Source organism: Magallana gigas, chromosome 5 (genome assembly GCF_963853765.1).
Source record: "Magallana gigas chromosome 5, xbMagGiga1.1, whole genome shotgun sequence".
In the NCBI taxonomy this organism is placed as follows: domain Eukaryota; kingdom Metazoa; phylum Mollusca; class Bivalvia; order Ostreida; family Ostreidae; genus Magallana; species Magallana gigas.
In genome coordinates, this window is record NC_088857.1 from 35,149,152 (window position 1) to 35,163,724 (window position 14,573).

Here is a 14,573-nt window from a genome sequence, read left to right on the forward strand (position 1 = left end):
GAAAACCAAAACGTAATGCAACAATATAAAACCATTTTTCACTACAAATTTTACTGTGGAAAACCCGATCACGAGTTTAGTTTTGTATACTATTTGTATGATTGTAGACACCCGGTGAAAGCGGCTGTTGTGTGGATCTCTATCTTCATATGCGTAAGTATTGTTAGCTTTTTATAACCACAATCGGAGTAACAAGAAAATGTTTGAATCATTTATCAATTAGTTTAAGACATTACATGAAACTATTGTTATGATTTTTTTTCATAAATCTCTGATATGTACATGAACCAATTTCGTTTGTAGCTAAAAAAGAAATAAGGATTGACAACGAATGATTAAAAATAAATGCACATTTTTGTCCTGTCTCGATAATGTTACAATGTTCAAGTTTATGGATAGTAAAAAATGTTTAGTTTTTATACATATTAAAGCATGCTTGATAAGATGATATTTATCGACATATAAAACTCATGTACATACACTGTGTCAAATGTCAATATACATTCGAAAGTTTGATTTTACTGTTTCATGTCCCATTTAATGCAATTTATTAGAAATTTGTATTGAATGATTCGGTTTTCTCTTTTTTAAAATTATATTATTTTTAATTCATCAATTTATTCACATTTTTGATTCAAAATTTGGATCGAAAAATATTGACACATGTTTACAAGTAATTATTTCTTTTTATATATAATATAGATTGTTGATTGCCTCTACTTTTGCGGACTTCTCGTTGTACGATATGGTCACACAACTGGTCACTCATTACATATATCAGATGTTCTAAATAATATACCACTTGGATCTCTGCGCATGTCAAGCCATCTGGACAATGCTATCATAATATGTCTAGTTTCTCTTTCATTCTCATTTTCTTTACAACTTGGAAAATTTGTTTCCGTCACATGGCAATCACCTAAATGGACATTACTTGTGAGTAAAAGATTTTAATTTCAGATGATATTAAAAATCATTTTGCTTTAAATATTCATTTAAATGAGTGGTGTAAAGTGCATTCCAACTGCACACCTAAACTAAGGATCAATATTTCGATGTAAATGATACCGATACTATATCGAGTTAACATCGTGTGAATCAAATAAGTAATTATTAATCATTTGTAAAGATACCGTTGATACAGTATCGACTTTTGTTTCTTGACTTTGATCAAAATTTTCGACGTTTTCTTCCTAGCATTGTATATAGATATTGCGTTGTCCACGATGTTAAACCGATATTGCGTTTACATTGTTTAGGTTGCCGATATTGTTTACTAAACATCGTCGATATGGTAGATATCGCAATATCGACAATGTTGAACCAATATTGAGTCTACATTTTTGACATGTATCTTTCTTTTTTCAAGGTTAAAATGTTTAGACAAAATACTGTAGACATTGCGTTGTCAACAATATAAATTCATTATAGCGTTTATTTTAAATGTGAATACTTCTTTCCATTTTTTCATTTTGCAAAGGAATAATTTACAATGAAACAATCATTTTTCTATAAATATTTATCTAAATAAAAATAAATATTGTATTTCTACATATTTTAACAACGTTTGGTACACATTTTGAAATCAAAAAACTTATCCTATTCAAAGAACTTATCATTTTCTTCAGTAGTTACATATAAAATACATTTTTCATTCTTAAATGTTAATAACAGTCGATAATGTTTTATCAGGTTTATGCCATCTTTTATTCTTTCTTGTGTCTTACAAGTCTATTGTTATTGTATATTTTGGCAATTTAGAATATGAAAAAAAAATTATTCTTCTAAGACGACACATATTAATGTTTCTAGTAAATATAAAAACCGCGACGGTGAAGGAGATAATGACGATGTAGACACGATGTAGACTCAAAGTCGGAAACTTTGCTATATCGACGCTGTCGTAATGTTATTAAGTAGTAAGGGAATGATGAAGATACTATGTGGAATCCGTGTCCGTCAACGTTGCAATGTCAAATATGTAATCAAGATAGAGGCGGTATGATTCAGAAACGATGTACAGTACCGATCAGACCCAACCTTACAGAAAGTAAACCCCAACTAAACCCTGGGTTTACTTTCTGGGTTTACTCTGGGTTTACTAGAGTGGACCCAATGGAAACCCAGAATAAACCAAAAGTAAACCCAAAGTGGACACATAGATTAAACCCGGTGAGAACTATACCCTTGAAATCAGACACTTACTGTGTATTCGGAATATACAAGGGGCAGGAATTACCGGCAGTAGGATGGTAAGATAAAAGACGGGTCTGCTTCACACTTCAGTGCATACAGTTGACCTTAAAAACAATTTCCAGGTAAACCCAAAGTAAACCCCGAGTGGACCCACATTTTTAAAAAGTAAACCCAGAGTAAACCCCAAGTAAACCCCAAAAGTAAACCCAGGGTTTAGTCGGGGTTTACTCTGGTGTTAGGTTGGGTCTGATCTGTACTGTAAACTCGATTTCGGTCAACATTGCGCGGTCGACAATGTCAATGATGTTAACAACATGTAAGACGATGTAGCCTCCATCTTGACCAACATGGCGATATCAAAGATGTAAACCAAATAGAAAAATGTAAAAATTTGACTTTATGTGCACTCGCTGTTCGCCAACAGTGCGACGTCAACGATGTTATTGAAAACTCGTGCATCGGACATATTGTCTGTTGTCCATATTAGTTATCCTCTGGTGTATCTTAATATTTGAACAATTTCTATTTTACCATACCGGTCTTGACCACGTTTGCATTTAATTATTTACTTTAATTGATATTTGATTAAACTACAACTTTTGAAGGACATAGAATATCTTCCTTGAAGAAATAAATGATGATAATTCATGAGTAACTATTATACAGGCTTTTTCCAGAATTATAATTTCTATTTAAGATTTTTAGTAAAATTACATGGAAAATTTGCATTAATGATTATATTTCAGCGTTTTTATTTTGTAGATACTTTGGTTGGAACTTTTTGTGATAATTCTCCAGTTTGTTAGCCTTACATTGGTTTCTCTATTATTAAGACTGGTAATTATTACTTAGAATGATTAAATATTTTTGGGGTGTCTTACTTTTGTTTATTGATAACCTACTTATTTGATTTTGGTATAATTTGAGAACCTTAAAATTTCATGTTTATTTTCGATAGTATCTTAATGGTTATATTCACTAAACTTTTTAAAAATTCTTTTCGTAGGTTTACTGCTGCTTATTCACGTCCAACTGGGTTTTCTCTTCCAATGATTTAAAAGTGGTATCTTAGTAATTTTTACCTGAAGTAGGCTTATCTCTTTATTCTCCTGGATCTGTTTAAATTTTAGCATATATTTAAATTGACCCCTCTTTGAATCTTTAAGAGACACCTTAACTCAGCACAATAAAGAAATAAAGTACCTAGGATTTTATAGATGTATATGGTTTTCAACACAATGACATCATAATAGAATAAACTTTATTTTACATGGTATATATGCTAATCAGTGTTTGCTATCAAAATAAGAAGCATCATATTTCGTTGTCTCTACAATGAATATATCTTTTTTACTAGGAAAATGAAAAAAAATTGTACTTAAAATGAACAATATTTTAGATTTTTTTAAAGTAAATATCATATTGTTTTCTATATATGAAATTTAATTTGCAGCTGTGTTCAAACAATCAGAAAATATGGGAACGTGTTATGCTACAGTCATGGCTGATGTTTGCATTTAGTGTTACGTGCGTAGTTCTTCAGGTAGGTCTTTGCATTTGTAAATGTCTTTGGTAAGGGCTGATTGTTAGAAGTTTATTTTGTCAACTTTAAAAGAGCTAGATTTGTTCCTTCAGCCAATGTTTGTATCTAAAAGAATTGTAATTGATGCCTAGGGATATTTATTGTTAGTATGTAAATCGCATATACATGTAAGTGCTGTCAAATATGACATTACAAAATCAAACTTTAAAAAAAGTTTTAAAAATAAACATTATCGATACGTTTTACAACTTAAATACTATCGAGCAAAACTTCTTTTAAGTTTCAGAATCATCACAACTTTTAGGTTATCTTTTTTTCCTCTAAAGTATGATATATATATATATATATATATATATATATATATATATATATATATATATATATATATATATATATATATATATATATATATATATATATATATATAAGGAAACACTTTGTGATAGTTCTTGTTGATATCTATCAATTCTGTATGTATTTAGCAATTAAATATTCCAGAAGACAAAATAAACTTTATTAAGCTTTTCAAATCAGCCTTGTAAAGAGATCGTTTAAAACAAGATCCGTAGCTTGGGAAATGTGTAAAATGGTATTAACAGTGGCATCAACTCAGAAAACAATGTTAAACTTAAAGTTGTCAGTACGAAAGTTAAACTATTAACAAAAGGATAATTAAAATCATTAAACATTTACTTAACCCTATCAATTATACGGTACCCTCATCATTGTTTGAATGTTGATCTGTTCTGAAATAAGGCATATTAATAGTTGTATTCAATTTACTCTAAAACTACAAAAAAAAAACGCAAATAAGCAAAATATTTTGTTACAGATAATGTCGATTATATTCGGATACAGATATTTCAAGAAATCCGCTGATGGTTACTTTGGAATTTTCAAAGGTGTCGTAGAGCTCTTCAGAAGTATGTTTTATACAGTATCACACAACAGGTGAAAAATCCGGTTTCTGAAATCTTTTCATTCACATTTCATGTTTGATTTGAAATGTATTTAAATTGTAATTTTTTTACTCAGCAATTTTATGCATTATATGATCGCTTATTTTAATATTTGATAACTTTTAGTGTTTTTAGATTGAAAATGTCGTTTACTTTTTTGGTTAAATTCCAATACGTTTATACTAGAATCCAGTTGCATTGAAAGAAAACAAATGGATAATAGTATATAAAATATTTTGTAGATATATTAACGAGAAGAAGATGCCAAACTACAACAACACATATGCAATGTATAGCATCATTTCAGCCATCTCTTTGGTAATAATTTTTTATAGATTTTCTTATACACTTATGATAGTGCATGATTAGACGAATGTACATTCAATAAACACAAAATATCATTACAACAAGTAAAACTTCAAAAGGACAAATGAAAAACGTTATTGCACTGAGAGGCAAAAAATCAGCTGCTTATTGTAAGTCATCTGGACTCCTGATTGACTTTTTAACAAACAATTTAAGATGTCCATATTTAAATTCCACGTAGCGATGCAAACCGTTCAAAAATTGTTAAAAAAAAGAATTAATCTTTTGCAATTATTGTTATTTGTAATAACTATGTGGTTTTGTATGTTGTCGAATTGTATTTTTATATTTACAGCATTTATTTCCACGAAGTGGAAAATCAACTTTTTTAAAGACCCTCTAATTATTTTATACACGGAAAATATGAACCCACATGTACAAAGTGGTAAAATTTTATGGTACCAAAAAATAAACAATAAATGTCAATAATTAATAAACAGTTTGATATGTAGTGTTTGCTTAATCTGATTGTACAGTATATAGCATTGACGCTGCAAAACATAGTTTAATTATTTTAATCAAGTTTTGCAAGTAATTTTGCTTCTTTTAAAAAAATTTCTTCTGAGATATTAGGATTAGAAGTGGATATTGGTTTTTGTCTACACTAACGTAGATAACCCTTTATAGGGGCATGGTCACGATTTGGTTTAAAGTTCATTTTTCTGTTATAATGTTAACAATGCTTCACTAAGGCGTTTTAATATCCAGCCAAAGTTTGAGTGCCATTCCTTAAGAAATGATCGATATTCAGAGTCATAAATTTTTTATTATGTAAACAAAGCTCAGATCATGTTTTTGTTTACATTTTAAATGGTGCCAAAAGTCCAGGTTTATACTTACATGAATGTGACAAACGCTACATGAATATTTGTGTTCAAAACGAATTGACAGATAGGACAACCACCTTGAAAAAGAACTTTTATCGGTTTATTAAACCATTGTCAACAAATACATGGCATGAACCTTGTTTACAGAACAAATGATTGTGAGCTCTGTATCTTGCCTATAACTACGACTGACACGCAAATGTTGGTTGATCATGAGAAATTTAATAAAGCATTGTAGACAATAAAAATGGAAGAGTTAATAAAATTTTACAAAAGTCATTACTATGCCCATTTAAGTGTTTTTTGGCTAATCAAAAATAAAATTGAATGTAAATTAAAAAAAAAAAAGATTTAAGTTTGTAAAATTGACAACGTGTAGTATTCTTCTACCAGTTTAGAAAACGAAGCATTTCCTTTTCTTTCCACTCCCATCGTATATGACCATAAACACCACATGTACTACCAGGTTTTGAATTCCTTGTTTACTAGTGAGTGACTCTTTATTCGGTATACATATCCTTTCATCATTTATTATAAAATGAGAATATTTTTCTCTCGGTGAAGAGTTTAGTCTTGCATTCCTAGAACAAAAATAAAAAACAAGGTTATTCTGCTAGATTGGTTTATTAAAACTAATAAATAAAAATAAAATGAAGTGATTCTCTAATGTCGTTTTATCAGTGCTAGTTCAAATGTATTTAGAACACTGAAATATATTATAAGAGGTCGCTTTATCAAAGTGTACACCGAATCACAGGGGATCATCTCCCGATTGTACCCTCAGAATATACAATAAATTTCGTCTAATAATAAAATAGACGACCATTAGTCCCTGCAACCAGTGTTTAAATTTTGTTTATTAAAAAAAGAATTATAACAAGATTTATAGGTAAGTATAAGGCCAAAGAAAAAAAATATTCCTGTTTCCTGTCACCTGACCAAAAAATAGGGTAGGTAGGTAGGGAAAAATATTCTTTTTTTAAAAACTTAGAGCATGTGTGTAATAATGAGAAAGAAGTATATTCACAGTGTACGGTATGTTAATGGCTTAAAATTTCCAAAGGTCTTTGTATCATTGATGCATGTAATGTATAGAAAACAACAGGCAAAGAAAGAAAAAAAAGATTTTTTTTTAAATTAAAAATAAAAATTAATATTATTTGCAAAATTCAATCTACATGTGTAGGAATGTATTTATCCTTTTCTGGATAAATATTTCTGTATTGTATTAGCTTAATGTCAATATTAATTATATCAGTCTCTGTACTTCCGTGTATTAGGGGTATTTGTCCAACCCTATGACCCACTTACCACCGTACGTTATGTAGAGGATCTGTTTAATTCAAGATAATATAGAAAGCAGTTTCATGATAATTTTAACATTTGATGCAGTTATTAACTAATAACAGGTTATTAAATAACTGTTGATTAAATTAAAGTAATAAACATCGTTTTTTTAATTTCCAATGCACAGTATGTTGTTGCATCACCCATATTTATAACCCCTGAATATAAGATAGTCGCAAGTTATTAACCACAAGGTTGATTTATGCTATAAAAATGTATGTATATTAGTTTGCTATATTTCTTTTGCCAATTTCAGGTTGATTTACACGGTTGTGAACTCAGAAGACTGGGTACCTTCACTTCTCTTTCTGATGAAATTCTTGCAAAGTTACCGATCACCACAGTGATCACAAAAAAGCTTTTAGGGTCGTAGGGTAAAAGATACGGTCGGTCGGGCGACAGGAAACAGGAACAATTTATTTTGGCTTAATTTAGTATGAATTTCTCAAATACACACAAATATAGCAATGATTTCATTGTGTTCCTTTATCTATAGCTTACATTTTTCAAGATCCAAAATATGTCCTTGTATTCACAAATATTGAGATTCATTTTACGTCATTGATTGTTTATCTCTTTCAATGAACTGTAATAGTTACATTTCCATATAATCATTCTAACTATCAGCACACACGTTTAACTATACACTCTAACAAAATTAATTGTTAATGTTTGCAATAAAAGAACTATCCATATGAAGGAACATGTGTAAATACACATTTCGCACAGATTAAGCCTAGCTTTTGTTACATTCAGTAATTGGATTTTTGAAGGTTTTAGAAATGGTGTTTATCGTTAGTCTATACGCATACTACTTTACGGAGGGGGATTCAAGTTTTTTACTTGATGGCCTTGATCGCTTCTCACACCACTTATACAACATGGAATCATTATACAGAGCTGTCTCAATTACCATACTGGCCATCATTCCATTAGCTGCAAGTCTCCGCATAGCTGCAATTGCATGGTTTTGGTTCCGGAAGTCAAAGATTTCTTTTTACACGGTAACGTATCATCCAGTATACTCTTTTGTTTGTTCAATGTATGAAAGCACCTTTATATATATATAAAAAAACAACTCAAAATCCAATTTGTTTCATTACAGATACTTATCTTTATTCCGGTTTGGACACTCGGAGAAATTGTTGTTTTATGCTACACATCTTATATTTTAAGACTGGTATTTTTTTACTTATCATTTTATTAGATACAAATACTTTTTTATTTAGGACATTTAGTATTTAGTTATTGTTAATTCACAAAAATTGTAGCATAAATCTAAAAAGTGTCTCTCGTGGATGTCATAAAGTAGTTTTTTAAACATCTAAAAATCTCTGAAGTTTTTGACCAATGATTTCTGTGGTTTTAGTTGAACTTTCCCTATCACATTACTTGACAGGTGGTAGTGAATTCATTTCATATTTCAGGCATACGGATGCTATGATTCCGATTCCTTTAGTTTTACATCGTCTTATGAACAGACAACTAGTCGAAGCAATGTAATGTATAAATCTATTTGTGTTACAGATTTAAAATAATTATGAAAAGAAGGCAATATTTTATTATTTTTTTGAGTTGATTTATGTTGTAACCTTTTTCACAAAATTACTTTTAAAAAAGTACACGGGTTTTTTGTTGCAGATTTGTGACGGATTTGGTTCCAAACTATATGTCCAGCCTGGAATAGTTGCTGCGTATCTTGTGATGCACATCCTTCTAGATGTAATAGCATAACAGAGGCCTTATGTATCGAATAAATCTTGCACCAACTCATCAGTAATCCATTTGACAATTAGTCTAAAATAGATAATGGCATATCTTTTTTATAAGTGTGCTTCTATTTGCATTATTATAGATTTGCCTACTAAATACGATGGATGCAATGCACCCTTACATCGTAAAATATGGCGACGGAAAACGATTTTCGGTTCTTTTATTTAACAAGGCAATCGTAGAGCTGTAAGTACATGCAATTTCATACCTTAATTTTTAAAAAAATTCTGTAATATCGATATCCTTTTAGCGTTCGATGTGTCTTCCCTTTTTCGTTGCAGGAAACAACAAAATATAATGCAAAGGGCTTTTTTTATAGTTCATGCTATATCGCTGGTATGTTTAATTCATGTCATCGTTTTTAATTTTACACATTTTTTTCATATACCCACATGACGAGTACTTTACAGAGCTTAGTACCTCTGTTTAACTTCTTTTTGATTCTTTTACTTATGTTTATAGGTTCTTAACCTTACCTTTTGGATAGGACTTCTACTAATGGGACTTATCCCAGGGTATATTCCCAATGAATTTCTTGACATTATATCCAGGATCCCTATCTCGTTTGGGTCTACTGATTTGGAAAGTGCCGTTCTTGGAGTAATGTATTCATTAATAGCAGTTGTTCCCTTGTTTGAAGCAAGTCATGTGGTTGGATTAGTTGGCCTTTTTAAACAAAATAAAGTTATTTTATGGATTGTAAGTATTTAATTCATCTTATTACAGTAACAATTTTCGACTAAGTGTTTTAGCTGAAAGATTACAAACATGTATACTAAGGAATGTTTAAATTTAAATATCTTTTTGTAGTTTATCATAAGTGTTTTCGCCTTTTGCATCAGCGATTTGGTTTACTTGTTATTTGCTTCGGAAATTGCACATTTCGTAAGTGTTTTTTTTTTTTTTTGCATTTTAACTTGTTAATTAAAATTAAATTAAAATTGAAAGTTTTTGAAACAATATTGGTTTTAGATTTTGCCCAAAAGTAGATATCATTTAAGGCACCATAGCGTCATTGTACCCAAGCTTCGTAATGAATTTGAATTTTTTTTTTTTTATGTAACATTAATACAGAGGACTTGTGTCTGTAAAAAAGGAAATAATTGCATCGAATACAACTTATTGACAACAGAACAAAACAGTACCGGATACAATTTAACGCTAACAAAAAATGAACAGAACATAGTAAGAATATCAGCAATACCGTGTTTATTTGTATTTTTTGATTACTTTTGTTTCCATTATTTTCAATTTCAAAGACATTTCTTTTATAATATTTACATGTTTTGCATTATTTTAGGTTTGTGGTGATTTGTTTTTAAACTCTTCGAGTGTGCTACTTGCATATATCTTACTAACAGTTATCATACATGTAAGTTTACTTTATAAGAAAATTAAAATACTGACTTCTAAATTTGAGTTTGTTACTATCAATATGCACTTTAAAAAGAATATAATATCAAAATTTGTTTTGCGTGTTAAATGCATCAACAGATATACGACACAATTTGTAAATAATAGCAATATTAAGAAAAAAATTTGACTTCTTGTTTGTTTTTATTATTATATGATACAGAATAATGATTTTGAAGGTTGTAGTGGAATTTCTAGCCATTAAAATATTAAAAGGATTTGGTAAAACGAGAGTCGGAATTGATGACGAAAACATAAATCTTCACAGAGGAACAAATCCACAGCCATCTTTCAAAATAGAACAAAATAAAGTTTCAAATGAAACTACGGAGGAAAATTTGAGCAACCAGAGCATTACTAAAAACGAAAACATTGTCCCCGAGTCTGAAATTAATGTGCCTTCAAACATAAGTGCCGAAGAAAATTTGAACAATCAACAACACGAAGTAAACTCTGAAAACAAGAAAAAGAAGAAAAAGAGGAAGAAGAAGAAGAAAAAAATAGTAACTGAAGAAGAACTGTAACACAATAACTGTAACATTTGAGCGGTACTTTTGTTATTTACTAAATCTGGCACATAGACTCGTTTTTGAAACTGGGAGGGGGCACACTTATCCCAAAAATTCTTGTGACAAAAAAATTCAAAATCCTAAAAATCATCCCTGCCACCCCCCCCCCCCCTACATGTTACGTGCCTTTAAATGTATTTTTTTTTGCAGTGTTTTCTCTTTCACTTATGGCATGCAGTTTTTTGTGAGTGTGACGGTTATTGTTTAATTATTCATATATTGTAGTACAGTAAACATGTAGAAAACATGGACATTGTCAACGAAAAAGCTTTAAATGAATCTTAAATTACTTGACATTTACAATTGAATCTTGATATCTTGAGTGATACATCAAATCATACCGCAGTTTTTTACTGCTATTTCATATTTTCGTAGCATTTATTTTAAAAAGATTTCTTTGTTTTATGCCAGCTATACTATTTCCAGGTATTGCTTATTATAGTTTTAAATGCGTTTGATATTTAGCACCACAAATGTAATTATCTGTTCTAATAAATGAAGACATTTCACCAATTAACTACAAAACGTCTGTACCAGGGTAACTGCTTACACCTAAGGTATATCAACACGTGTCATATGATGTCCGTTTGCTACTAATGAATTTTACCAGATAAATAATTATTGAGAAAAAAATTAAAAACCAACTTTCATTTTCGATAAACAAGATCAAAATCGCAAATATGAGAGTAAGGTGATGGACACGTTTTGGCGGATCAAAGTCAGTGTGAGTTTGCATCAAAATAAATGCTTGCAATGAACTATAATTGAATGATTGCTTAAAGAGTGAATATATGTACTGAAACATAATTATTTAAGGTTTATGTAGAAATTAAGATTTGACAAATGTTGACAAAATAAAATGAGTGAATTCGTTTCTTAAATGCGATATTTTAGTTTTGATGGATAGACGCTAGCGAAATGCGACCTCTGGTGAGAAAACGGGATAAAAGCTTCCAGAACGGGGTAACCAAAAACGCGGGTTGACAGGACGAGTTTGTTATGCATCGCAGGCAGATACCTTGGATGAGCAATTTAAAAAATTTAATACATGTTTTAGACATATCGTCCTGTTTGAAGGATTTGGCGTACTGTTTATGCACAGCAGGGGATATTGAATTTGGTTGATGGGAATTTAAATTGATCAAACGTTTTGGTAAAGCTGTCAAATTACTCCGTTAACATCAGAAAAAATATTTTATTCAGAGCAGAATAAGGAAGATGAAAGGCACCTGCAAATCCTTTAGAAAATATAGCAGAACATGTTTAAAGAGAATTTCACTGAACTCGGTGCTCTTGCATGGCATTGATAGGACTACTTACAAACTGAAACGGGACAACTGGCATTTTTGTTGGATTCGATAACAAGGAAGGACGTTTATCCTTTATCATAAATTGATGAAGAGATAATTTATCGAGATCCAATTGCTTGGTACTTTAGATCTTGCCAGTGGTATCTGCTTAGTTGATATGAATAAGTCTGCAAAACAAAAGACAACAATTGAAAGGTCGACCATGATGTCGTTTTAATAAGCCGATTACATTTGATCGACTCATGAATTTTGTTATTTTTTTTTTTTAAATGCCTAGACATAGAAATATTGGGATATTGTAAGAAGTTTTCATTTTAAAGCCAAATTTAGTGGTAATAAAAAAAAACACATTGGATTATGAATTGCAAACTACATTTGCCTAAATTGTTTTTAGTATTCTTAATTTCATGTTTGTATTATTTGGAGGAAATGGTGGACCAAAAATTAAAATCTAGTTTGGTACTTTTTGTCTAGGTAATTGATTAAATGACAAAAACCGAATAAAATCGAATTCATAAATGTCTTTTGAGAAAAAGTTGTTTAATATAACTTAACAGTTCTAATATCATAGCTTTTGAAACTGGCTTTTAATTGATTATCAAATTAAAACTAAAACATTCTTGATAATAAGTTGACTTGGCATATATTGCCAATCTTTGGCATATATAATTTATATATTTTTTTAATTGTATATTTGCCTCTTACTTTTTCATATAATACCCATCGATTAATAATGAAACCATTCTAAATTTACGAGATGGCTTTGTCTTTCAATTAATACATTTTATGCTAGTGTTTCGAATGCATTCGAAACACCTCTTATACAAGTAAATTTAGTGTTCAAGGGTATCAGGGATTTTACATGGGCGAACAGTCTTCAATCGATTTATTTAAAGATCTATATTGCATTTTGTGATATCATTTAGGTGACCCCATGTTACTGAAACTCTACAGAGGGAAATAGATTAGGTGAAATAGAAATTTTATCTAACAGTCATTATGGAAGTAGGGTCAATAAGTTGTTCACATTTTATAGCACTATTGTTATGAAGTTTAAAATGAGACATTGCGAATTTTCTAGTGTGTACAAACTTGAGTAGACACAATGGTAGCTAAACACAGTTTCGTATAAAATCCAGGGGGTTCTTCTCTGGGGAAAAGCATGATGGGTAGGGATTTTCCTGCTATTTTTATGCGGTATACATGAAAATCAAATTTTTAAACTGTCAGTTGCATAATATAGTGAATTATCTTTCGAATACATGAAAAAAGTATGTAGAAAAATTTTAAAAATTAATTTTGTGAGACTCTAAAATAAAGGGCGATAACTCCAAAAACATCCCGATTTTACACATGCAGAATTTCATGAATTTTTTAGCGGGAAACATAGCTCTTTAAAAAGCTGGCGAATGTACCCTGAAAATACTATGAAATGATGCCTAAGGACTTGTTCTTGAAAATGTACAGAAATAAAACTGGCTGGTTTGGTTGCATTCTGCTTTTAGGGGGAGCCTAAAATGCATGGGTGTACTGCATTTAGAGGCATCCTTTTGTCTATTTTCCGCATGTTTTGAGTGCCAAATAAATTCTAGCATTAAGTTACATGTGCATTATTTTTAAATATTTACAAAATTCACGATTTTATCTTTCTATTGATATATAAATATATATGTAACATATTTTAACAATTTATTTCTATAGGGGTCAGTTTTGCTTGCCCCTCATCTGAAAACGTCCTTATAACGTTACATATAAAACTGTGTTTTGCACCCAATACACTCATAATATAATAATATATATCATTAATATATTTATCATGCTATACAGTGAAGTTCGTTTAATGAAATTTAACTAAAACAGAGAATACAAAAGTGTGATTTTTCAACAACTTAAGGATATTTTTTTAATAAAACTTTGAAGAAATTTGAATATTCCGCAATAATAAATATAATGATTATAGTAGTAGCCTTTAACGTATAAGTACACTTTGTCATTGTATGAATCGTTTGGTCTATTTTTTTTGCATTGAGAGTAGATTGGTTGTATAAGGTCTTGTAGAAAAGTGTTTTTGTGTCCTTTTGATACAATTTCAGTCCAATCAGTTTTTATCAGTTTGTAAAAGGTTATTTCATTGTATTTAGTTTGTTCAGGAGTTATTGATTGGACCCCAGTGTAAGAGATTGTTTACAAGAGCTGTTGCCGGAAGAAAGATAAATACATTTAAACCTGAATACCGTTAGAGGATTTTTTTTTTTTAATTCTGTAAAATG

General features: G+C 30.0%; 1 protein-coding gene across 1 annotated transcript; it reads left to right on the top strand.

Moving 5' to 3' along the window:
• Nucleotides 1-699: 699 nt before the first annotated feature.
• LOC105340078 (uncharacterized) lies at nucleotides 700-12,095 on the top strand. Its single transcript, XM_066085792.1, has 17 exons — nucleotides 700-936; nucleotides 2,959-3,033; nucleotides 3,203-3,259; nucleotides 3,650-3,739; nucleotides 4,572-4,690; nucleotides 4,941-5,016; nucleotides 8,012-8,242; nucleotides 8,344-8,418; nucleotides 8,666-8,737; nucleotides 8,880-8,960; nucleotides 9,094-9,197; nucleotides 9,293-9,347; nucleotides 9,474-9,710; nucleotides 9,822-9,896; nucleotides 10,086-10,196; nucleotides 10,312-10,383; nucleotides 10,604-12,095. Exons 1-17 carry the CDS (start codon nucleotides 817-819, stop codon nucleotides 10,946-10,948), a joined length of 1,995 nt encoding a protein of 664 aa, XP_065941864.1. The 5' UTR covers nucleotides 700-816; the 3' UTR covers nucleotides 10,949-12,095.
• The last annotated feature ends 2,478 nt before the right edge of the window (nucleotides 12,096-14,573 follow it).

Excerpts from the sequence above, each read along its gene's own strand:
- LOC105340078 (XM_066085792.1), top strand. The coding sequence starts at position 817 with ATGTCAAGCCATCTGGACAATGCTATCATAATATGTCTAGTTTCTCTT. Across the intron at positions 3,260-3,649 it reads CTTCCAATGATTTAAAAGTG|CTGTGTTCAAACAATCAGAA; the intron begins GTATCTTAGTAA and ends TTTAATTTGCAG. Across the intron at positions 5,017-8,011 it reads TCATTTCAGCCATCTCTTTG|GTTTTAGAAATGGTGTTTAT; the intron begins GTAATAATTTTT and ends GGATTTTTGAAG.